Source organism: Protopterus annectens, chromosome 1.part0 (assembly GCF_019279795.1).
Source record: "Protopterus annectens isolate FY-2018-M chromosome 1.part0, PAN1.0, whole genome shotgun sequence".
In the NCBI taxonomy this organism is placed as follows: domain Eukaryota; kingdom Metazoa; phylum Chordata; order Ceratodontiformes; family Protopteridae; genus Protopterus; species Protopterus annectens.
Genome location: NC_056725.1, coordinates 1,927,780,614 through 1,927,808,387, shown reverse-complemented (window position 1 = coordinate 1,927,808,387; position 27,774 = coordinate 1,927,780,614). Strand labels below are relative to the sequence as shown.

The following is a 27,774-nucleotide window of genomic DNA, read 5'->3' as shown; positions in this document are numbered from 1 at the left end:
ATGGCATCTTGTATACTACTAATACCATTTGCAAAACTGCATATGAGGAAATTACAATGGTACCTGAAAAGCGTATGGACTCAACACAGCCACAGCTTGGAAACAATGATACCTCTCATTCCCTGTCTTCAACAGGAGTTTCTATGGTGGTCACAGGCATGTCACCTCAACAAGGGTCAGCCTTTCACCTTACCCCAGCCAGGCAAACTATGACAACAGATGCATCGGACTATGCCTGGGGGGCACACATGGCAGGACGATGCGTTCAAGGCATATGGACTGCAGATCAAAGGAATCTGCACATCAATCAAAAAGAAATGCTAGCTGTACAGAATGCTCTGACAGCCTTCAAGGACCTCTTACATCCAGGACAGCTTATAATAAGGACAGACAGCACCACAGTAATGTGGTACATAAACAAACAAGGGGGTACACACTCCTACCCTCTATGCAGGCAAGCAATGACCTTGTGGAACACAGCACTGGCTTACCAAGTTCAATTCCTGCTAGGAAAAAAGAACACATTGGCAGACGACCTAAGCAGAAACATCATGGATCCCCACGAGTGGAAACTGGATCCACAAGTATTTGCAATGATAACTCAAAAATGGGGGTGCCCAGACATAGACCTGTTTGCCAACCCCAAAAACCATCGGCTTTCAAAATTTTGCACAAGGACATTTCACCATCAAGCTTGGAAGGTGGACGCACTCTCATTCAGGTGGAAAATGCTGACAGTATATGCCTTTCCTCCATTGCCCCTTCTCACAAAGGTGCTGCTGAAAGTCAGGATGGAGAGACCTCGAATGATACTCATTGCCCCGGACTGGCCACGCCAGCACTGTTACCCACTACTAAGGAACATGGCCCAGGACCCACCATGGATTTTACCACAAATTCCTCATCTACTCACACAGCAAGGCAGTCAGATTCTACACAGCCAGCTCAAAACCTTAAATTTGGCTGCATGACACATCACCTAAGCAACTAGCCAGCCCCTCTTTCACAACCTGTTATGGATGTCATTCTGGAGATCAGGAGGCCCAGCACCAGGAAAGCCTACTCAGACAAATGGAAAAGATTTTGCGCCAGGAACCAAGCTAAAGGCCAAAATACCCTTCAGCCGAACATGCCTCAGATTCTACAATATTTAACTGAGATGTTACACAAAGGACTTTCTTTTTAATCTGTTAAAATCCACGCCTCAGCTATTTCAGCTCACTACAACATGGATCCTCCCTTATTTTCACATCCACTTCTAAGGCAGTATCTCAGAGGGGCAAAAAACATTAGGCCTCACAGGAGAGTGCCAACACCAACTTGGGACCTAAATTTTGTTCTGGAAAAACTTACATTGCCACCTTTTGAGCCAGCTTTCTCAGCTGACTTAAAGTTTATATCATGGAAGACTGCCCTGCTGCTAGCAATTACTTCAGCCAGAAGAGTCTCAGAGCTACAGGCACTAATGGCAGTAGAGCCTTTCCTCATTTTTCATCAAGACAGAGTTTCTCTATGAACTAACCCCTCCTTTATGCCAAAGGTGGTATCCAGGGTGGCTCTAAATCAAACCATCCACTTACCCACCTTCTTTCCAAATCCACAGAACAAAGGAGAAAGACTCCTGCATTCCTTGGACATACACAGGCAACTACATTACTACTTGGATAAAACTAAGGCTTTCAGAAAATCTGACCAACTTTTTGTATCCTATGCTACAGCATCACAAGGAAAGGCTATCTCAAAACAGACCATTTCCAAATGGATAGGACATTGCATACGTTTTTGCTACACCGATCATGGAAAACCAGTTCCTGCTAGCATAAGGCCCCACTCCACCAGGGCAGCAGCTACATCTACAGCCTTCCTCAGTGGGTGCCAACCAAGGATATTCTGGAAGCTGCAACTTGGAGTTCAGTACACACCTTCACCAAACACCATCACTTATCACTTTACTCTAAGACTAGAGCTGGCTTCGCCACTGCAGGTTTGCAGGGCCTTCTAGCCCCCTCTAACCCTGTTTGACTCCACCTCCCATCCTTAGCTTTGGGATTCTACCCAAGTGTGATGACTGCAGCAGGGTAACACGATGAACATAGTACAGTTTTGTACCTACCATAAATGTAGATGTTTGAGTGTATACCCTGCTGCAGTCCAGGTTACCCTCCCTCCATCCCCTCTGACCTAACTAAAATCTTTCAGTACCTTAAAATCTGATACAACCTTTGTGGTGTATTTGCTTATAGCTGGAGGGATGTTTTGTTTGTGCTAAGCTTTTATTATTGGTACTACCTACTGACCATCTTTTGGGGGGGCACCTGACATCTGGGGCAAGAAAAACTGAAGAAAATGGCATTGGATGCCTCTTATATACCCCTGGCACACTGATGTCAAGGAAGAAGCGACAGCAACTGACGGCGGACCAAGACTTTGGAATTCGGGACGACTGCGGGACCGCCTGACGGCAGGATAACCCAAGTGTGATGACTGCAGCAGGGTATACACTCGAACATCTACATTTATTGTAGGTACAAAACTGTACTTTACCTCCTTTGTGCAGTGGTATGATATGTGATATTTTCCATATGCGATATTTTCCATAAGTGAGGTACTTTACATTCTGATATTGACCTATTTATGAGAATGGACACAGGATAGGCTATAGCTTCTGCTGTTATCTGAAGAAAATCTGCTGGCAGATTATCAGCTGCCAATGTGATTGGTTTGAGTTTTTTGAGGAGTTTAGAAATTGTATTAGTAGGGACAGAGTGTAAGGAAAATCTGGCAGAATTGTTTTGTGTACAGTGATTGGTAGGGGTAGTTGTTGATATGGGGCTACTAGAATTATTTTGGGAGTTGGCCAGGGCTTGGACTCTTTCTGTAACGTATTTGTTAAATTGGGTGGGGATGTTCTAATGGTTGTTAGGTACTACAGAGGATGGAGTGGTGGATTTTCCTGGGTGAAGTAAGCTATTTATTGTGACCTAGAATTTTTGAGGTTGTGAACATGTTTTACCTGCATGATTTTGTAATAATTACTTTTCTCAAGTTTGATTTGTTTTTTGGCATTGTTGCAGAGTTTTGGATAGTTTAGTCTCAAGGTAGTGGTTTTGAGTTTGTGAAATTGTATCCAGGCTTTGTTCCTTTCATTATAGTTTTAGTATCTTTTGTAAGCCATTGGGGATAGTTAGTCTTGATTCTAATGATTCTGGAGGGTGCATGATGGTTTAAAATTTTTAGGAAGGTTGAGTTAAAGTACTGCACAGCTTCATCTAGTGATAGTTGTTTTAGGGGAGTCCAATTACAGCATTTTAGTGCATTGATTAGGTCATTGGCCCTGAAAGTTCTTTTGTTACGCACTACTCTAAGGATGGGTTGGATAGAGCTGTGGGATTGGGATCGGTTCCTAATTATATAAGTCGCTTGGCGGTCACTCAGACTGTCAGGAAGACAGCCTGATTGCTGTACAAGATTGAGAGCAGAATCCAGTCCAAGATGGATTGACGTTTGGAAGTTTTGTCAGTTCTAGTGGGGTTAGATGTAACTTATGAACCCATGGAGGTTAATGTAGGTTGAGGGAATTTGGCTGGAGCATTCAGTCCAGTCAATATTAAAGTCACCTAATAGTATGGTTTCTTGTGGAAGGGAGGTTGACAATACCTCCCAAATGTATTGATTTACTCGTTTTTTTTACCGAGTGTTGGGGTCCAAATAATGGGGCCACGATTCCAGAGTAGCACCCCTTCATTTCCGACTTTTCCCCAGCTTTTTTATTTTTATTTTTTCCCGGTTTTGAGCTGACTTCATCACGTGCGCAATGACGTCAGGTCCGTCAGGGCTACCAGCCTGTTGAAATTGAGCTCAAGGGTTCAGTGCACACATTTCCGGACTTTGAATGCGTTTCCGCTGGAAATGCGAGTGGGAAACAATATTCAAATGCATGTATTCTGTGAGCAAACAATTTTATATTCTGCCGTTTTCAAGTCCAGGCCAAGGTGAAATCTCTCTTATCTGCAACGATGAGCGGGAACCGGGAAGTCCAGGGTGAGGGAACAAGTAGGAAACGTGTTTTATTCATCTATTCTGCCGTTCTACATGTTTTTTATTTATTCTGTGAGCAAACAGTGTTATTCAAATGGATTCTCAAGTCCAGGGTAAAAGAACAGTGTGTGTGTGTGTGTGTTTGTGTGTGTGTGTGTCTGTGTGTAATTTACTTAAGCCTTTTCTTTGAATTTGTTTTCAGGCTGCTGTTACATGATGGAGATGTTTGATCGCTGGTCATAGATGGTTTGCGTCTTGTACACTAAAGCTCTTTGGCACTGTCTTTGCTATTGCTTGTTGCTATAGACTATGTGGTGGTCTTGTAACATTGGTACAATTCTTAATTTCAAAACTACATGCCACAACTTGCTGAATTTTGGCCCAATTTTTAGGTTCTGTTATTTTAATTTTTTTAATAGCTGGTGCCTGTCTGAGTTCTTGCTTACATTTGTTTGGCTCACACTAATATATAGCTATCTGAATGTATGATCGATTTTAATAGTTTGGAGTTTCTTAGAAAATGACTTCTTTACAAATTTTATTCCTTTTTTTTTCCTGAAATTTGTTTGTTTGTTTGTTTTTATTTTATATAGCATTGCTTGAGTGTGTGTTTTGTAAAGTGCTTGAACATGAACTTGAATGGGATACAGGACTCTCAGTTATGAAATATTCATCCAGTGAGACAACGAACATTAAATGATAAAGTCTACCTTAAAAATGGCTAGATACCAACAGTCATACCACTGCTGTGAGGATACCATTCTATGATAAAGCAGGACATTAACCACAAGCTTTTATGAATAAACAAATGGAAACTACTTTTTAAAAGATCTGTTGATGCTTGCAAAACAGTATAGCAGTTGCACACACAAAAGAAATGGAAGTTTCATATGGATAGAGCATTAACAGAAAAAAAACTCTAACTGCATCTATTGCTGTTATTTTCAGTTGCTTATTGCAGCTGACTAAAGTTTCTGAATGAAAATAAAGTATAACAAGTCTGTGGATTCCTCAGTTGATGCAGATAGTGCACAAATGCAACTGTGGAGAAGTAAGAAAGGGATATCAGTTGATATCCAGTCAGTGTTGCAGATATAGCATTATGAACCACTGTCCTGAAACTTTACTGGGAGATAAAATGCCAGACTGGTTTTGTCATGTGTGTTATGGGCTGTCCATAGAGGTACTCAGGCTCAAGCCTTGTACCTTGGGTACAAGATAAAAAAAGCCTAAAGTCCCTAGCCACCACCACTTGTGAATTCATGTCTCATAGTTTGATCTGTTCCTCATAAAATATGTGGTTTTCAGGATTTTTGTGGCAAATCGCTAAAGGATTTAATTCACTAAATAATGACAGGCATTTAAATTTCAGTCTTCATATTCTTCAGAAAATAAATGGTAACACAAAACCTTTTATTCTAGCAATTTTCTATGTTTATAAGATCAGTATTTGAAATGTTTCCCAATTTTGGGGCTGTATTCCCCCCATTATTGGCTTTGTCCGGGTTTTTTGTGCTAAGCGGTTCAGAGCTATGGTGAGAAGTGAGAACTGAATTCATTAAATGATAGCCATTTAAGTTTCAGTCTTCCTATCTTTCAGGAAACTGCTGAGTTGGCATAGTGGTATGTTGCTCTGACTGTATTGCACAGGGGCCTGGGTTCAGGACTTGACAGTGAAATGTATCGTTGTAACACAATATTTTATTCTAGCAACTTTCCAAAATGTCCACCCCCCAAAAAAAAAAACTGAAATTGAAAATAACTGTGAAAAGCTGTGCAAGATGCCTATGCCTTACACTGCTGTCATTCTGTTTTTATGTAATATATATATATATATATATATATATATATATATATATATATATATATATATATATATATATATATATATATATAGTTATATAGTTTTATATATATATATATATATATATATATATATAGATATTTATATATATATATTTATATATATATATAGTGTGGGTGTGGAAGTAGACTTTTATGATGGACATGTGAATTGGGCAGTTTTGTCATTATTGGTTCATGCATTTTGTTTCATTGCCTACTGGAAAAATGTTCAAACAATAAATTTAAAATGCACTCTGTCTAACAAGTGTTCTGTATTATACAAGGATTATAATTTAATAAAGTCAGGAAGATGTATCAAATAACACATGTATGTTTCTTGTTTTGTGTGCAAGGGGCCAGCCCAAAGGTAATCTTTATCCACCACTGGCCAGATGCATTTTCTTTGGCTGTGGTGTGTGTTTCAATGCTGTTTCAATAAATGTGAGTTTTAATGCCAAGTCTGTTTTCATTGCGAGGCAGTATTGCTTTGTTTAGCAGATATCTTAGTGTTTGTACATTGTGCTATAAAATGTAAAAATAAAATCCAAGTAGTCATTGTAGAAGTAAAGCAGTATGCCCACGTTAGTGTTTATGGTAAATGGGGTGAAATAGCCAGGTAATAGGACATTGGAATGGCTGCAGGGGGACTCTGGTGCCATATTTTTGTTGTCCCACAATTTCAGTGGACTGGGCGGGGTTACTTAATTATGTATGCAAATTTGATGTTAATCAGCGTACAGACTTGTACCTATTTTTCATGGGCCTTGTCTAGATTTTTGAAGTTTCCAGGTTGAGAGGTATGAGGTTGACATCCAGTTTAGAAGGCTTTCCAGTATATTAGTGTTATTTTCTGGTGGGATATAGCCCCCTGCAATAATTGTTTAAGAGTTTAGTTTTAAACTGGCGAGAATTATTTCAACATCTTTGACTTCTTGGGAGTTACACTCAAATTGTTAAATGTTGAGATGATTTTGGAATACTATTGCTACGCCTCCTCCCTTTTTCCCTGTTCTATCTCTATGTATAATGTTGTAGCCAGGGACAGTAATTTCATTATTGTGTTCTGGTTTAAGCCAAGTTTCTGTTAACACAACGATATCTGGTTTGTATAGCGCTAACATTGCATGAAGGTCCTGTGTTTTGTTAAGTATACTTCTGACATTTATGTGTAAGAGGACGAGAGTTGAGGTAGATCTTAGGTATATAGAGGATTTTGTGTTGGTAGATGTATTGGGTCCTGGATTAGGGTGAATGTCTCCACAGCAAGTGAGTTTGTGGAGTAGGTATAGATAGTTTGGTTAGTTTGTGAAATATTTTAGCTTGTTATAGGGAAGAATAATGGTTAGTTTTGTGTGTTGGCTTATGATATAGCTTGGAAAAAGGCTGACAGGAGTTGAGGTCACAAGGTGATATAGGGAAATTTTAGTTTTATGGGACTGGTTATGGATTCTGTCTGCCATGGTGGTGGGTGGTGATATAAGGTTGTGTGTGGCAGGAGGAAAGGGTGGACAGCAGGAGGAGAGTGAATATAGTCAATGGGTAGAGTAGTGCTTTTGGTAGCTGGGTGTGATGTGTGTAGACCATGTTATAGAGTTGTAGAAGGAGTTAGGCGTGTATAGGAGTTCTATTAGTAGCTGTAGAGGTTAGGTATTGAAACAGGGTGTGGTGTGTAGTGTGTTGCTATGGGGGGATAATAGGTGAGATTTAATTGGATAATTAGGAGGGAGATTTGTTAGAGGATGTGACAGATAAGTATAAGTTCAATTGACTTTGGGGTGGGTGGCAATGGGGGTAGGATAGGGGAGTGAAGTGAGCCTGAGCATTAGTGAGGGTGAACTGAGTGAGGCTAGCCCTGCAGGAAGAGGCAGGAGGGCCGAAAAAAACAATCAGCCAGGCACAGGATTTCAGGTAAGCTGTGCAGAACTGAGCTGCAAGACAACCTTTGGAGGGAAAAGAGAGGGAATGAGGTGTTAAAGTACACAAGCTGTGTAGCTTAAGGTACTTATAGTACAAGAAATGAGGGAAGCAATCTGTACTAGCAGTTTTACAGGAATTAAATTTTTATTCTATGTAGGGGATTAAGCAGTATGTGTAAGATTTGGATATACTTCTACAGCCATCTAGTGGTGGCTAAAGGTAGTAACACTCTATGTAGATTGAACGGAAAGCTATGAAACTGGGATACCGGGCGGTGAGTAGGGATGGCCTCTGGGGTCCACAAGTGTGCAAGCCAACTAAGTACGCAACAATTTACATAGGAATAACAGCATATAGCTGTAGGCTGGCACCTACACTGTGGGCAGGTTAGAGGCTTCTTGCTTGATGTCCAGCTGTAAATCTGCTATTAGTACCACCGGGGGTAGACCTGAGCAAACTGCAGTTGAGATGGAAGGGCAGATAGAGTTGGACAGAGGTCCTTCAAACTGTAAAAGAAGGAGAGAGGTGTGAAAAATAAAGTGCGGCAGTGTAAGGGGGACCCAAAGGTCAAGAGAGAGAGAATACGTTTATAACAAAGTAGAGAAATAGGGGACTACAGAACTAACGAGGTGTGGAAGCTGAGCAAAGGTAAAGAGAAGGTAGAGAAAGAGGTCCAGGAAGTTGCACAGCGACCATAAAATTCAGCAGTACCACAGTAATTACATTAAATCCATCCTTTTAAATGGCCACTCTGTATGCAGTTAGATTTAATTACATTAAATGTATCCTTTTAAATGCCCACACTATATACTGTTAGACTGAGCATTAAAACCGGTTAGTAACACTTGGTTACCATGTAACTGCATGAGCCATTTCAGTGCAACTTGTACAACTTGTTATTAATGAGCCTGGCCAATGTCAATTTCTATTCCAAGCAAAAGGCATATATTTAGTTTAAATACAAGCATGTAACAAGCAACGGCAAGAGCAATTTCACTGGAGGTTTAAAATTTAACAGCAGTAGAGACATGGGCACTGTTAGAAGCTATGTCTATTAAGAAGTGCAACACAGGCAACTTATGGAGCTTTTTCTGTACAGACTGCACTTACTAAGATAACAAATAGCATTTATCAAGCAACATGTGTTCAGATTAATAGTGAGCAACATATCAACATAATGCAGGATTTTAGCAGTCTGGCAGCTCGTGGAAAAATGGCAATGACCAAATACTTAAATGGACTATACGGTTCATTCACAATTTATGCTATGTGCTTTAAATTAATTACATACAAGGTCTAGCACTCCATAGATAGAACCATGCATCAAGCGCATTATATAGTGAGCGTCTTGAAATACAGATGCTAGCTGCGCGAGCAACTCGGACTATGTATGTAGGTACATACGAGCAGCTGTACAGTAGGGAATGAGCAATATTATTCAAAATACAGCAGAGAATAACAGCGTTTGCTACTTACTGGCAAGCATGCTGCACAGAGGACTGAGGGAAAGACCTGGGCAGTAAACTGAGATTTAAAAGATGGCGCCACAAATGCAGACTAGTAATTATAGGTTCAGGTTGGGTTAGGAGGGGAAGGAGTACAGCACATGTACAGTCAGTAATAAAACTATGTGCACTTAAAAAAAAAAGAAAACACATTTTCTTAAATCTATTTACTTTATTTTTAGTATTCATTTAGCAGTTGTGTTTGTTGCACTGGTCTCAGGAGCTTTCATCGGGTTTGAATTGAGCAATTTAGTGCAGCGCATGAGACAATGCAGAAAATATTAAAATGTACTCTTCAGAGAACAAGAACTGCTATTGTTTAATTAGTAGCTTAATGAGAGCTGTAACATTATGGATTAAATCAAGAAGCAAAGTATTGTCAGTGCTGTTTGGTGCAGAAGGACCTTGCACTGGCAGTTGTTATGCAGTCATATCACATGCAAACAAAAGTTAGTATTGGAGCTTATACTCTGCAGTCCTGTAGACTGACTGGAAGAAGCGTGTGCCTAAAAACAAACTGCATAGGTTTTATAATACTGGTCATGCCAAGATGGAGGAAGGAGAACATAAAATAAACATAGCATTGATTTGTGACATCTGGTGACAGCTTACTCCTCAGTTTTCATATGGTACCTCCTGCTTTTTCTTTAACATTTTAAGTGTCTGAAGCTTAAACTTTGTAGTGCAATTGTGGTTTTCTAATACTGCTTCACTGTCATTCACTGTAGTTATGTCTAACATTATTCACATCTACCAAGCTTGCATTATTAATGACATAAGGATAACACACATTTTCCTGTTAAACTGAACAAGTTTTGATTTGTTGGCATTAAAAGCCATATTCAAGACATTGCCCAATTGTCAAACATGTCCCTTAATTTTTGCATAGTATATTGATCATTCACATTGGTAACAGCCTCACTTTTCAAGTCATTGTCAAATTTATTAATACCAATCTCACAGACAAGCGGAAAGCCAAATATGAAAACAGAAAATAGGATATTGATTGTGTTTATAGATGGTGCTTTATTATGCCTTATTGATGTATTTGTCTGGTCCACTATGGACATGCTAGGTTATCTTCAAGGATACTTGAATTTTTATACTAAGTTCTTGAAGTTTACATTTCATTCATATAAGTCCAGGCCTAGTGTAGTATTTATTGATATTCTGTTGCAGAAATGTTTTCACAAAGGAAGTGGAAAGTCATATTTAATTTCTGATGGGTGGGGTACATACTACCTATCATGATAGGGCAGACAATCACGGCTAGTAGATTATCTTTTTATGACCCTGAATTTGTAAACATTTTATTAAGTTGTCGTTTTAAGACATATGCACGCATAAAATAATGGAAAAGAAAACATCCCATATTAAGATTTTTTATAATCATACATTATATATACGTTTTTAACAATTATTCACTTCAACATTAGAAAAAATGCTCAATTCCTCCCGTCCCTTAAACCTCACTCCTCCTCCTGAACATTGTTCTTCATGTATTGTTCTTACAGTCTCCATTTATGAGTAATTTGTTCTTTTCATTTTCTAAAGCTCCCTTCACTAATATTTTTTATCTCCTTTACAATGTTTATATTTCAATTACAGTTGGTTTGGGGTTTGATTTCCATTTATTTTCTATTTATTGCTTTTTTGGCAGCCAGTATACTGTACTTCCCCAGAATTTCTGACAGAGTATGACCTTGGTTTTGAGAAGAATTAAATATATTTAAAAAAGATGTTTGGCGAGAGGATTTACGCCCTTCCCAGATTAGGTTAAAAATTTGCATGATGAGGAAACTGAAGACAGAAAAGACAAATTTAAGCCAATTACTGCATACATTGAGACAGACAGACACAGCCACAGAAGACAATGATGATGCCAGTGGTTATATAGTATGGTTGGTGCTAACCTACATGATGGATTCTGTAGTGTTAAGGAAGTGGTCAACAATGACTGGTGAAGTCTGGTATGTGATCCCATAGTGCAGAGTATTGCTGGTGAAGTACCAATTTATATAAGTAAAAAATGTCACAATTGAAGAACAGCTTTGAGAATGTAAAAAGGAAAAATCTCGAGAGGATATTTATTTATTTATTATTATTTATTTTTTTAAATTTTATTTAGCATTTGTTGGCCGGGAAAGTCTGACTAGGCTCCACAGAGCCTGTTTTCAGCAGAGGCCTGAGGAGAAATGCTCCAGACGCATTAGTCAATAGTCAGGTGGACTTTTTTCATGTGGTTTATGTAATTAGTATAGGTATATAACTAATTGTCCCCTCCTTTCTGTATTAACACAGGAATAATTTATTCCACCCTGAAGTATTTCAACTGCAGTGCAAATAATGTAGTATATGTGTGGGATTGTTATGTCTGTCAAGCATTTTACATTGGCAAAATGGTTAGAAAGTTCAGTTCCAGAATCTATGAACACAGTCATACCATTAAGAAGAAGAATTAAAAAAAAGCTTTAGATAGGCATACTTTAAAGTGTGAGAATTTGACAATTTTCATTTTTTTATTGACTCTGATATTGGGGGGGGGGGTGCAGAGAACATGTTAGATAGTAAAGAGTATGAGTGGCAAAAAAGGCTGAATGCAAATAGGGCAGCTGGTTTACATTATCAGTTAAATTTTAAATATGTCTTGAAAATACACACGTTGAAATTAAAATTTCAGTATTGGCTTTAGCATTGTTATACTCGTATTTAGCATGTTTGTCTTCAATGATGATGTCATCAAATTATGGTTATGTAAAAGAAGTGACATGTTGTAGAGTGTAATGAAATCTATGTTCATTTAATGATGTAAGCATTTACTCTTAGCTCGAATAAAGTTTATTATTTTCTATTTTCTCATTGTCCATGATTTTGTATCAGTTTACAGTTCCATTTATTTCAGGTTTTCTACAATATTATATATAATCTGTATGGAAAGCAGGCATATTTTTGCTTTGAAGATGTACCTCAGTGGAATCATCTTGGGATATTTTGTTTCGTATTGTTTTGTTTTTAACACCTTTATTGAATTATCACTTAAGCCATAGGTGGACATATATTTATTCAAAGAACACAAACCATGTTAACATGTTCACAGTTACACACATATGTATGTGTGTGTGTGTATATATATATATATATATATATATATATATGTATATATATATATATATATATATATATATATATATATATATGTAATGTGTGTGTCTATATGTATATATATTTATATTTATAAATATGTATGTATAATCAATCCAGCATTATATAAATTGATCAGTTCCTGCCTTCCCTTAACCTCACTCCTTCAAAACATTATTTTGAATGTAATGTTCCTGCAATTTCCATTTTATTCTATGTAATTTGTTCCTGCCTTTTTCTAAAGATCCCACTTCCAGTTCTTTTACCTCTGTTACAATATGCATTACTTCAAGTATAGTGGTCTAGACTTTGATTTCTATTTACTACCAGCCATCAAAATTAAACTTAAGACCTTAATATGTCTAGGCAATTCAGAACCTGTATCCCAGCTCAAAATAACAAAATTCCTTAGTTACACCAATTTGCTTAGCCAGTATTTCTGATACAGTACTCTGTAGGAAGTTTTTAAAGTCCCGCTTGGACACTGTGGGATGTTTGGTAATATCTTAATTAAGGCATATGTCATGGCTTCTGTATAACACAAGGCTGTTACCATTTTTACATACTTGTTTCTCTTTCTCCATTTTGTTTGCAGATTTCATTTGGCAGCTATAAAAGGACAAGCAGAATGCCTAGGGACAATGCTTACTCATGGAGTCGATCTAACATCAGTGGATTCTGTTGGTAAGTTATTCTATGTATGTATTTGTTAGTTCCCACTGCAGATGTCTGCAGTCAGTCATAGCCTGGATCTTCTCCTTAGTCACCAATTTCACATTCCCTCAATACCCATCATGACTTTCCCATTTGGACTGGGGCCCCACAAGCAGGAAAACTTTAAAGTAAGCAGTCACAGGATGTGTGCTGTCACAGCACCATTCTGACAGCTGCAGATGGCTTTTTTTTTTTTTTTTTAGTATGCTGGACCCACTGTTTCACCCTGTTCCCAGTGTGCACATGCCTCTGAACTAGTTTCTTTGGTGTCCATTAAGAGCAGCTAGTGCTTACCTGTAGTCCCACTCCTCCTGCCACGGCAGGTGAGCTGACAAAAATACCCCTCCATCCTTTTCCCCCAGCCAACTCTTCTGGGTATGTTAGGCTTAGGTTGTTTTGGTTCTTAAAATTGCACCCTGAACTCTATAAATGCTTTTCTGTAATAAAATAGATATAGTACAGCTGCAGGTAATCATCCTTTAAGCATCAGTTTAATTTTTATCCTAAGAATTCTTCTCATACTGACTGAATAGTTTTAGTACAATCAGACAGTAAATAAATGTGGCTGGTATATCAGGAAACGAGTCACAAGTCGCCCTTATGCATGTAACCACAGGAAAAGGAGGAGTGATGTACCAGAATGCCATGTATACACACTAAGGACAAAATCTTTAAGTGCAGGAAACATACAATTCCGACCTCTGAGAAAAAGTGTTATATGAGTTCATGAAGGAAAATTTGATTTGATACCATTTTGGATTAGAGACTCTTTTTAGCTGGTGCTTTTGCACTGAGGTAAACCTGACTATGTTCTAGGGTATCTGTTTTTGAAAGTAGCTGCAAGCCCAATTCGGACCAGGACATAGGACAATTAGTTAGGCAGTCATTTGTAGAAGTCTTGGAGATCATAAATCCTACCTTACCTGCAAAGAAAAATAATGTTGTGCATAATATCGCAGCTAGGTGGCAGAAATTTTGCACATGCATAAAGAGATACAGTCACATTTTTAAACAGTGCATCAGATCTTAGTGGTATTGCCCAAAAGAGGAACAGTAAAGTGTTAGTAGGACTGACAAGTCCCATGTAAGTGACTTCATAGGTCAACACTGCTGGTGTCTGTGGCACCTCAATTCATAGTGAGTACAAGTAAAAAGTGGAACTAATGGCTTCTCGATTTCTTCTATTTTGTATAATGTGTGTACTGCATAATCAAGTAGCACATATTACTATGACATTATCAGCTTTTCTTCTGCCATTTATGGAAACACTTCTTTGAGATGCAGTGTGATGCGTGTATTTGATTTGTTGCCTTTTTTTATTTACAGTCGTTAGCAGTGTTACAGTGCAGTCCTAAGATTAGTTATTACATAGTGATTTATGCCTACACAGTTGAACTCAAATTGTCAAAAAGGTAATTACAAATGCAGCAAACTGTTCATCCTGCATCACAAAATGAGTAGACTGCAGTGGTTTATGCCTGTCTGTTCTGCTTTAACTCTGTTCTTGAAAGTGTTAAACATCGGTATGTAATGATGAGGAACCTTCTTGATAGATCCTAGAAAATCCCATGCTTGGGAACATTTGTATTCCTGGCTAACATATGCCATAATGAAACGCCCCAGCTACTTAACTGTTTCACTTATGGCATATGCCTTAGCTTGAGTGGAATTTCACACCTCATGACAACTTGAAGAACTCCTGTCTGGACAGCCTTCACCTGAGCTAAAACTCTTAGAATGCACTTTTCAACCTAGCTATAAACAACTGTATACATCTCAAAAATGATAAAAGTTGCACAAAAAGTTTAAATACGAAAGTTATTCAACAAACACTCCTCTTTGCAACGAAGCTGTTAATATGTTAGCTAGACATAATAGTTGTGATTATTTTATATTGAACAAGTAATTAGATAATATATAATTTACTTATTTTAATCATGCAAGGAAGTATTAATATCTCTGTAATTATAGTAGACAGACTCCAACCATCATTGTGACTTTTGTTAAGGCAGATCTTCATTTAGCTGCAAACTAGATTTGTAGATGGCACTCCATTTTTGAGATATTTGCTATTACTGCAAAGTTTTTAAAACATTGTGTATTCTTTCAGTTGATACCATGTAAACACTCTGTGGTTGATGTTATTCATGTAAACTTTGAGCATATGCCATACGTTCATAATATTTCTAGAGAAAAAAAAGTCATAATTTTTGTGTTACCAATTGGTGTAAGGAGCCATTCATGACCTTTCTGGTGACTGGACATGTGAAATACTGAATCACAATCCATCCATGTGTACAAGGCCAGAGAGATATATACAGAAAAATCATTATTCTAATATGCACATCTTATAACTGAACAAGTTTGAATATCTGCCAAATCGTAATACACAGACAGCTTCTACCAGTGACAACTTTTGCAGCATTATATCAGCTTTCATCTGATACAATGAAGTACTATTTAATCATCTTTTGGTACAAGTTAATATAATTATTGACATATGCCATATGCAATACATTCATAATATAACCAGACCAAAAAAATGATAATTTATGTTACCAAGTACCCAATTCATCTGAGAAGCCATTTATGACCTCTTTGGTGACTGGGCATGTCAAATACTGAATCAAAATCCACCCAAGTAAATAATGCCAGGGATATGCCCAGAAATAAGGTAATTATGCTAATGTGCATATTTTATTGAGCAAGTCTGAGTGGCTGCTGAATGGTAGTACACACACAGCTGGTACAACTGACAACTTTTGCAACACTATGTCAACTTCTATTTGATACTGTGAAGTGCCATCTAATTACCTTATGGTTCAGATTATTAACAGAAGTAGTAATATATCACACACACACATGTAAAGAACACACACATATACACACACTTACCTACTGACTTTCCCCATTTCAGTCACAGGCATTCCTGACATTTGTGCAAACTTGTTCTGTAAAATTCTTTTTCACAATGCTATTACAACCCCCCCCCCCCCAAACACACACACAGATGTAAAATTAACTTCCAAAAAGGTATATACCGTTGTTTACTGCTGGTCAACAAGCTCAGCATACTTCCTGAAATATTACAGCTGAAAAAAGTAAATAAAAATGAGGCACTAAAAATATCACTTTTATAATAATACAAAATATGTATCTGCACATACACACCTGCAACTGCTGAGACTGAATTAGCAGAATATACAAGGGTCAAGTCATCAAGTTAAAAGACTGAAGAGTAAAAGAAAGAAATGGATTTCATTTAAACAGTTGTTCTTGACAACCAAATATAGTAAAGCATTGTTTGTTCTGTGACCAGAGAATTCAAAATAAAAATTTTAGCAAAGAAACATCATTTTTGTCAACTAAGAAACAAGATGTAAATTTAAAAAAAACAAACATGCACCTGGAGCACCTTAGTCCTTGCTTTGGAAGAAAAGTACATGAAATATTAAAACTAAGCAGGTCTCTTACAGAAAATATTTTCATCAATACAAAGATATATAAGTACTTAAGTAATTTTTAAGAGGAAAAACTATTGCACATGAAATAAATAAGATACTACGAGACTGCCAAATGAGTTAAGATTACTGGTCTCAAAATCTGAATGTTGGTTTGCTGAAGGATACTAACAAAAAACAAATCCAAGTAAATGTCATTAGTGCACAAGAAAACATTTATTCTGTGCTGTGGTTATAGGAACTTATTACAAAACAGGAATTATGCTGCAGTACTTTTATGGTGCAGCGGTAGCGTTGTTGCCTCACAGCAAGAGGTTCTCCCGTTCGATTCTCGGCTGGAGCGCCTTCTGTGTGGAGTATGCATGTCCTCCCCGCGGTCGAGTGGCATTCGAAAGACATGCGTAGAATGGGCGTGCCTTCGTTGATGGCTGGGTGTCGGGCTGGCACTATAGCACCCGTAAAAAATCTACTGCCAATCCTTAGCGGACCGGAGTTCCGCTGTGTCGACCCCTAACCGGGAAAAGCCGAAAGAAGAACAACTTTTTGCTTCCATTTCGCAATTAAATCCTCCATTTGCTTAATTATTTTATCATTTACACTTTCTCACTCATACTACCCACTTCTCTCAATTAATTTTTGTCCCCCATGGTGCTTGGTGTATAAATCCTTGGTCCCAGAGTCCCCTTTCCCTTAATAGCTCCCTTACTCATGTTGTTAGTTTGGTTTTGGTCTCGTATACTTCTAAATGCAGTTTCCAATTGCAGACCACTCTGTACTCCCACTGTAAACACCATGACATATGTGAAGATAACCATCTTGTGCTGATTACAACTGCTGCAGCTGGGAACTAAGATGAGTGGAAGTTGTTTCAGCATCCAGCTACAAAGAAAAGCAACACAGGTGTCTCTTGTGCTGATTGACTAGTAAACAGTGCCTGTGTTGTAGTAAAGGTAGTGCTGAGGGAGAAACGGCATAAAGACTGTACTGCCAATGTCTAACTCCATCCATCCATACATACATAACCTCCTTTTCCCATTTTCCACATGGGGTCCGGGTGTCACTTCAATAATGGCAGTCACCTAGAGCCAAGATTCACACTGCCTGGTGGCAAGCCCTGCTTTTGTTCTTTTTCCATACCACTCACACATATGTACAGTCACACCTATGGCCAATTTTGAGTGCCCAGTTCACCATAATGCTTGTCTTTGGAGTGTGAGAGGAAACTGGAGAACCTGGAGAAAATCCACACAAACACAGGGAGGACTTGCAGACTGCATACAGAAGGGACCCCAGCTGAGAATCAAACTGGACAACTTCTTGTTAATGAGGCAACAACACTATCTGCTGCTCCACTGTGCTGCCCCCTTGTGTTGTCAATGTCTAAGTGACTGTAAAAAGTGAGTTAATTTATTAATTAAACGGGAAAGATCGATCATCCAATGCTACCACATCAGCAAGGTAACACTTCTGTTTCATTCAGTTATGCTGTTTGTCAGACCAATCAGATAAGTGAATTATTAAAAGCTATGAGTAAGAATGCACAAAATAGCCATTTTTTTCTATGTAACCATATACAAGAGCAAGGTGTCTAATGATCACACTTTGGTATGTGTAGAGTAAGCAAAAAATTAAAAAAAAAACTTTATTTAAACTTGAGTGCTGTACTGCAGGTGCCGTATGAAAAAGGACTGAGTTGATGCTAGCTTTTTAACCATGGGTCAGAAACATGCAGAATGGCAGTGTAGATGCTAATGAGTTAATCGCATTCATCCTAAGAGCCTGCCTTTTTTTTCCTGGTCATACAATTTGTTTGTTAGTCTTTGTTACTGTAGGTAAAGTCCTGCAATCATATGCCCAAGCATCATATTAAATGTTAATGTAGCTGTCCTATTATTAGCCAAAATCTGCATCAGCAGTCCCTGTACTGTCTCACGGAAGAGCACACCATTGATAAACTGCCGCAGATGACTCTGAGATTCAACCTGTAACTTGACATCAAAGGCAGCAAAAGTCACTAGACCACTTCACAAAAATGGAAGCATTTTAGAGCTCTTTGTATTGAGAATGGGGCCTTATTGAAGCCCCAGTCATATATTATAGCATTCTCACAAGGACAAACTTTTGGCCAGGTCGCAAACCTGAAACTTATCTAGATTAGTCCTGTGTCTGTCTGGCCCTTCAGAACCCTTACAAATGTCAGTATCTCTGCAGTGCTTGTAGATATTGTAATAACATTTTCAAGATAAGAAACTTGAATGGTCAACAATGCACAACACACTGAATGAGCTAACAGCAGTTACTGAAAGTAGCCAGAAAATGTCAAATATAAGCATGTCTGTCAGAGCAGGTAAAATGTGCTTATGTCACAATGACATTTTGAGTGACAGAAAATATAAATTTTACTGATAAAAGATTTTTTTATTTTATAAGAAGACACAGATTGTCTGCTTCAGGTGTAAACTGTTTATCAGCGTAAAATCAACAACATATTGATGGATGTGAATCAAATGACTAAACCACAGCAGCCAACTGGAAAAGTACGCTTTCTGATGCTGCCTAGCAGTAAATATCATCGTTTGTAAAACCATTTGAAGTACTCATAGCAGTGTTTTTTCCCAAAACCATATTGTGATTCTCAGCATCAGTGTGCATTTAGTTGATGTGAAATAAAAAGATATCTAGACATCTTTATCATTATGTAATGTGCTTCATTGTGATGTTGTTGTTTTTCTCTCGGCTTTTCCTGGTTAGGGGTCGCCACAGCGGGACTCCGGTCCACTAATGATTGGCAGTCAGTTTTTATGGTGCCGAGGTGCCAGCCCGATGCCCAACCTTCAACGAAGGCACGCCCATTCACGCATGTCTTTCGAATGCCACTCGACCACAGGGAGGACACGCAGACTCCACACAGAAGGCTCTCCAGCCGAGAATAGAACGGGAGAACCTCTTCTGAATTGGGGGGGGGGGGAGCAGAGGTGGCAAGCATGAATCCAGTGACAGAAAAGGTCATCAAGAGAAACACATACAAGTTTTGTGATTTTTTTTTTTTTTTTTTACTTCTAATTTAATTAGAGATCAGTTAAGGTGTATTATGGGTATGTGCTACAAGTCTCACTTGAATAGAAGTCATGTATACCTTTACCTGATGCAATCCAGGGGCAGTGCAGCATACTATACTATACTAACAGTGTGAAATTCCTGACAGCCCTGTCTCTGATACCTTTACATAAAAGGATAATATCACAATTCACCTATTAGAGACCTTAGTAAACTTTCTAAAATTATAACATGATAATCCCAGATAAAGTGATTGTAATACTGACATTATTGTATCTTAAGGAGTGATATTAATCTACTTGTAGGGATTTCATTATAACACAATGTTATATTTGAGAGAAAATGAAGTAAGAAGCCGTTATTTTCAACAGCTTGTTTCATCTGTCTGGTATTTTCACTGATCTTAATGCAATTTTTATGCAAGATGTTTCATTAGTACATTAATTGTATTAATTACATAATTATGCCTGAATTAATCAATCAGAGGGTGGGAACCTAAGCCTCCATTTTAACCATTATAAATGAAGGAAAAGTAAAAAAAAAAAAACAAAAACAATTAATATTGGCATCTGCACTTCTGTCTTTCTCCAGAATTGCTAAGAGAACTTGTATATGTTCTAAAGGAATTAATTATTCAAATGTTCCCAACCACTGTTTGATTGAAAAGGGGATGAGGTTGCAGTTTTTTAAATATTCTTCCATGAGTGGCAATTCATTGATTGCTGTTTCTTGTAGAAAATGACTGCAAGTGGGCTTCTATTAGGGCCCTACCAGGGATTCAGAGTTTTAGAGCTTTTCACTTATTTCTGTTGTTGATTATGAAGTTAGTGTATATGTAAGTAAGGGAGTGTGAGAAGTAGAGAATTTTCCTATGCAAAAACAAAAAAAAATGCCTTTAATTTTTTTCATTCAGTGGGAGCTTCAAATGATTGATATCCATTTATAGCTACAGTGTTGACTACTCTACCAGGAGGATACAGGCTGGCTACCCATAAACCTCTTATCCCTTTCCCTTTGTTAGAATGGCATCACCTGACACACGGTACTGAATGTGGAGGATGGGCACACTGAAAGTGACGCCAACCAGTAGATGGTCAGCTGGCGAAGGCATGCAAAAGGACCCAGAAAATTATATGTCCTATCTGAGCATTCATTGATAAAATAGCATACAAAAGGTGTATACTGAGTAAATCCAATTGCAGTTCTGCAGTTGAGCCATAAGCATTGAAGTCAACTATAAGGTTTCTGAATCTGGTTCACTACCTGCAAATCTCTCCAGCAGTCTTTTCCTGTTTTGTACTTTGTGTGCTGTTTTTTTTCTAAACAGCATACAATGTGTTATAGTCTTGAGTTGTGCAGACCATCCTTAACTAGCTTGTGGATATTTTTATGTTTTCTTTTGAGTGCAGTTTTAGGGAAGTACATAAGTGAATAAAAATGTAAATATTTTCATAATTAATTGAACCTTATTTTGTATATAATACAATGATTTGATAACATTGTCTGAATGTTTTCAAATGCTTTGTTATTTAGGTCGCACTGCTTTGCACCTTGCAGCGAAGAACAGTCATCCAGAATGCATTAAACGACTTTTTCAGGTAATGATTGATGAATCAGTATAATTTCATAGTATTCTGTGACTGGAACAGGTAAAACAATTCTTTATTCCGTTTAGCTTTTTGCTTTCTTAAATTTCCATTACTGTAATAATATTTCATTCAGCAAAATAAAATGCTTCAGTCGTGCCACAGAGAATCTTATGCAGATACTACCAGATGACGGTTTCTTTTTAATGAAGGAGTTAAAAAAATATAAAAGTCAACCTGGTAGCATAGACAACCTGAGTTTGATTTGAGGCTGAGGTGCATGACAAAATTGATACTGAGTGTGGGCAAATATATGGAGAGGCTATACTCTTCACGTTTGGTGGAAACCATGGCTTGTAGTAGTGATTCAGCTTGTAAAAAATGTCGTTAAACAAAGCAGTTCAACATTCATGAATAAATAAGTAATACATTGAAATAATGGTAAACTCTTAAACTTACTAATTTTTAAGGACTGAACTAACTACTAACAAAAGACTAAAACAACACAACATTGAACTGTGTTGAACTGTGAAATAGAAGACTGAATTACAAAGTGTTGAACCTATTACAGTGAACTTTTAGATATATGCATTGTACTGTAAATTGGTAATATAAATAAAACATTTTCTACAATCACAGAAAAAGAGTATCCTGCAAAACATTCACTTTCAAGTTCCAGCATTCTATAGCATTCAAAACACAAAACAAATGCTTCAAGATACATCAAGAAACCTCTTTATTTCACACATGCGCTCTCACACACACACACACACACACACACACACACACACACACACACACACACACACACACACACACATTAAATGCTGATGTCTTCAACATTAGCAGGACTATCAGTGCAAGTGTTGCAGCGGTTAGCATTGTTGCCTCACAGCAAGAGGTTCGATTCTTGGCTGGGGTGCCTTCTGTGTGGAGTCTGCATGTCCTCCATGCAGTCAAATGGTTTCCTCTGGTTGCTCCCATTTCCTCCCACATTCCAAAGACATGCAGTAGGTGGATTGGACACAATAAAACTTGGCCATAAGTGGGAGTGTGTGTGCGACTGCGTGGTGCGAATGAATTACTGTGGCAGGGGTAGCCACCCATCGGTGTAAACCTTGGCTTGAGATGACTGTCACTGCAGGAGTGACACCCCGACCACATGTGCAGAATGGGAAAAAAAGGGTTGAGGATGGATGGATCAGAAGAAATAATCCCACAATGCATGTAGATTAAGTAAGATTAAGACAACGTCATGTGACCTCACATAACCAGTCATTGTCTAAGTACACCTAAGTAAGAACAATAAAAGTAAATAACATCTAAAAACAATAATAAGCAATTCAGGTACGTCATAAATATTTATAGAGCTGCTAAAAATATATACCAAATATATATATATATATATATATATATATATATATATATATATATATATATATAATGAGTATGATATATATAATAAAGGTGACTTATACATTATAATGCTTAGGTTTCAGAATGCTGTTAAGTAGAGAGACTTTCATTTAGTCCCAGGTTATTACCATTTTCAGAATGCTATCCATAGAGAGACTTTCATTTAACCCTGGGTTGGTATAAGCGACAAGTACAGTTTGATTCATAAAGGAGTTTTAGTCTTTTGGTTAACCAAGAGCTGATACTGATCTGCACTGAGATTCCAAATTAACTTATTTTTTGGATGTCATTCTACCCCAAGTAGTTATCCCATGCCTGAGTCTGTAATAGAGAGCTCTGACAATACTCCACCCCCCCACATGTGGCTAATGAGGAGTGGCCCTATGCCCGGTTTTGCAATAGGAATCAAACGTGCAATACCACAATTCTTTCTTAGGCGATTTACATTAGCAGTAAATACCAGCATAAAATCCCTAAGTGACAGAGTAGCCCACAGAAGTCAGGCGGCTGTTGTGGTATTGCAGCAGATCCGCCTGTAAGAGAGACAAGTGGTTGTACTCACATCATCTAATGTTGAGCCCAACTGCCTGCTGTACCAGGTCCCACATAGTGGTACAGCTCTACAGTTGGTCTAGGGAGGGCATTGGGGCTTTCTGTTTTTAATTCCTTAACTTAGACCCACAGCATGCATACCTAGTGTTTGGATGGACAAATACATGACCGTCTTTCAATCCACCATACATGTGTTCTGACTTCAGACATACTGATGGAGTTGTGCAATGAGCAGTGGCCTCAGCAATCATCAAAGTACATGAAGAATGGGTAATAAGGTTCATTAACATTGAATGTTTCTGAATCGTATTGCCTCCTCTTCATTTTGCAGGTATACTGTATGTTTGTATCACTGGTGTTGCAAGAGGAAATCATATCCCACACTCCATACATCTTACAGAGAGTGAGGTTGAAATTCTTTCCTCTTATTTACTGATAGCCAGACTGGGCTGAGTCTGTGAGCGTGGCTGTGAGTACTGTGGCTGTAGCTCTCCCAGGCCATAGAAAAGATAAATCTACAATAGCGGTTTACTTCCTGGGCAGAAAAGTCTAAGTGCCGAACTGTTTATACATATCCTGCACCAGACAACAGTTCTGTTTACTCTCTGTTAATATTTGGTAATGAATATGAGGCTAATCACTTCAGCTGTGGGTCTGGTGCCATAAATGTGGAAGGGCTATACTGGCTACAGAAGTAGCGGACTGCACAACAACGTAGAGAAAATGTCATTTGGAAGTTCACTGAATTAAGCTTATGCTTTGCCTTATGCAGTCAGTGTGTGAGCTGTGTGCACTTTGCAGAGAGATGGTGGCCTGCACTAATAATGCTTCTTTGAGTCAAGGAAAGTATTAATAAATGTAAAAAAGATCTTTTCTGCTGGCAGTATTCTACACTGCATATAACAATACCCACAGTATATGCAAATGTGTCCTGTGTCATTACTTTAATAAAAAAACACGCACAATGGTCATAATAGTTAGTGCTCCACAACATATAAATCGTTTTTAGTAGTGGACTATTCATAAAATGTGATAATCAGCCAGCATGTATATAAATATTTATGATTGTGGATCATGTAATCTAAAAAAAAAAAGAATTGTTCATTTGACTGTAAACTCATTTGATCAAAACCACAAAACATTGCAATTAATTTCACTGAAAATGTCACATACACTAAATGTATCTCAAAAAGTTTTTTTGTAGTGGAGCAGCCCCCCTAATTTGCAGACAATATGTGGGGGGCTTTGCCCCCATACCTTCCTAACTTGAATACAGCTTCACAGTTAAACAAGCACAGAGGAAGAAGAATATTTGTGACATACTGAATCACTGCTGATGCGCACACACAAGCTTCTAGACATAAAGGTACAACTTGACACTCTGCATTAGCAAGGAACTAACAGTGATTATCACTAATTTGCGTCATATAAACTTTAGATCAAATGAGCTGTTAACTACGTATGTACACACAGACACACACACACACACACACATATATATATATATATATATATATATATATATATATATATATATGCATTTTGATATGTATATATAATTTTCCCCTTTGCAACTAAAAAGAAGTTATGTCTTACCATAACGTTCCATCTGTATTATTGATCCTTGTTCAGTCATTACGCATGGGTATCGGTTCCGAGCCGGCCATTTTCCAAGTTCACGTCAGCTTCAAACTCTCGAGCTAAACTCTTACCCACAATCCCCCTCTCCCTGTTACCTCAGATTGAGTTTGCAAGTCAAAGAAGGTAGAGGCTACCTGTGGTCAAATAACCTAAGAGAACTGGATGGTGAGGTCCACTGGAAACCACAGGAGGGGGAAGGAGGAAGGGTCGTAATGACTGAACGAGGATCAACAATACAGATGGAATGTTATGGTAAGACATAACTTCTTTATCTGATATTGTTAATCCTCGTTCATTCCTTATGCATGGGACAGAGTCCCCAGTTACCTCTATTCCTGGGAGGCCCTCATGGAAGGACATTCCTGAGCACCATAGAACCGAAAGATGCTCTTCCCGTGGAGGCCAAATCCAATTTGTAATGATTGACGAAGGTATGAGGCATAGCCCAAGTTGCAGCTGCACAGATGTCATGTAAAGAAGCTCTGGCATGGAAGGCAGCAGAAGTTGCCACCGACTTTGTTGAATGAGCTTTCATGGTAGTAGGCAATGAGATATTCCGTTGTGTATAAATAAAGGTCACACAGTCCTTCAACCATCTAGCTAATGTGACCTTAGCAACAGCAGATCCTAATCTAGGTCCAGAAAAGGCCAAAAATAACTGGTCAGATTTACGAAAAGGTTTAGTCCTGTTTAAGTAAAAACGGATTTGCCTGTGTATATCTAGGGTATGTAGGCAATACTCTCCTCTGTTTGAATGATTGGGAAAGACAACTGGTAATTCAATGGCTTGATTAATGGACATTTCAGAGATCACTTTAGGCAGAAATGATGGATTAGTTCTCAGAGACACTATCTCTATGAAAAATCAAGTATGGACTCTTGATACATAAAGCATGAAGCTCAGAAATACGTCTGGCAGAAGTAGTGGGGACCAAAAACAAGGTTTTCCATGACAAATACTTGAGGTCGCATGAAGAGGCTGGTTCAAAAGGTGACATTGTCAGGGCTTGTAGAACTAGTGATGAATCCCATGGTTGAATAGGTTCTCTAAAAGGTGGCTTCAGATGATTCACACCTTTTATGAAGGTCTTGCACAGTTTATGGGACATGAGAGGAATCTTGGACACCCTCATGAAAATTAGAAATTGCAGCCAAATGAACTCTAATGGTAGAGGCTGATAGACCCGATTGAAACAGGTCGGCCAAATAATCTAGTATTATTAACACTGTTGCTGAAAAGGGGTCTACTTGTCTATCTTTCAGCCAACAGGTAAACCTTTTCCTGTTGCTCAGATAAGTAATTCTAGTGAAAGACTTATGAGAAGCACTGAGAGTATCACGTACTGGTAAAGAAAGATCATTCTGCCTGGCAATCAAGGGAATTGGAGTAGCCAAGCCGTGAGCTTCAGGCTGTTCAAGTTGGGATGAATCAGGTTCTGTGGATGTGAGATCAACTCCAGGGTTGAATGGAGAATACATGGTCGATCTAGTAGGTGAGGCCAAAGGAAGGGGAACCAAATCTGTCGAGGCCAATATGGTGTTATGAGGATCACCTTGCTCTTCAACTGACGGGCTTTCTTCAGAAACTGGGGAATGAGGGGAAAGGGTGGAAATGCGTAAAGAAGACCCGAGGGCCAATCATGGACTAGAGCGTCCCTGGGTGACTATCGTGGAGGGGGAATTGGGGCAAAGTAGTTGCTGCATTTGTAGTTGGTCGGGGATGCAAAGAGGTCGCAGCAAGGACAGCCCCAGCGGTGGAAGATCTTCGCCGCTATCAAGGGATTCAGGGACCACTCGTGAGGTTGAAGAATGCACCTGCTGAGTCTGTCTGCTATCACGTTGGAGCTCCCGGGAATGTGCGTTGCTAGAAGAAAACGGTTGGTAGCCATCGCCCATTGCCATATCCTCATGGCCTCTCGACAAAGGGGGTAAGATTTGGTTCTACCTTGCTTGTTGATATACCAGACCACCGCCATGTTGTCTGATTGAATTGCAATTGTCCCAGATGGCAGCAGGAGATGGAATGCTTGCAATGCCAGAAGCACCGTCCTCAGCTCTAGAACATTTATATGCAGATGGGCCTCCAGTTCGGACCAACTGCCTTGGACTGTCTGTCCCTGACATAGCCCCCCCACCCCATCAGGGAGGCGTCCGTGGTCACTGTGGCCTTGGGTTGCTGGGGGGAGATGGGACAAGACCATTGTGAGAGATTGTGTCATCCACCAATTTAAATCCTGTTTGCACCTATGGGTTACATGAATCATGGCTGAAAGAGGATGCTGAAAAGGATACCATTGGGTGAGTAGTAGCCATTGTAGAAGCCTCATGTGAAACCTGGCAAGGGGAACAATGGTGATGGAGGCTGCCAATGGAGCCCAACAGCTGTAGAACCGAGTGAGCTGTGGATTTTTCCTTTGAAAGGATTGGAAATAGTTGTTGCTTTATCCTTAGAATTCTGTGCACTGGAATAGCAGCTCTGCAGTTTTTTGTGTACAAGATAACCCCTATGAATTCTGTTGACTGAGATGGGGTGAGATTGGATTTTTGCCAGTTTATGGTTATGCCTAGCCTTTGAGCAATGAGGAGAGGGTATGCCAGGGCTTTTTCCAGTAGATGTCTGGTGGGGGCAGAAATGAGCCAGTCGTCTAGGTATGGAAACACCTGGAATCCTTGAAGTCGCAAGTGAGCTGTGACAACTGCCATGCACTTTGTGAACACTCTGGGGGCTGTAGAGAGTACAAAAGGCAGTACTCTGAACTGGTAGTGACTGGCTCCTGCACTGAAGCGCAGAAATCTTCTTGATTACCTGTCCACCTTTATGTGGTAGTACGCAACTTGAAGATCTATAGAGCACATCCAGTCGTCTTTTTCCAACAGCGGGAGGATAGACTGAATTGTGAC

General features: G+C 38.7%; 1 protein-coding gene across 1 annotated transcript in view; it reads left to right on the top strand.

Moving 5' to 3' along the window:
* The window catches only part of RAI14 (retinoic acid induced 14), a gene marked incomplete in the record, with an annotated part of 1,743,343 nt that overhangs the window by 1,234,350 nt on the left and 481,219 nt on the right, over window positions 1-27,774 (top strand). Inside the window, 2 exon segments of the mRNA XM_044070211.1 lie at window positions 13,042-13,130; window positions 21,212-21,276. Coding sequence (XP_043926146.1) covers window positions 13,042-13,130; window positions 21,212-21,276 — 154 coding nt within the window.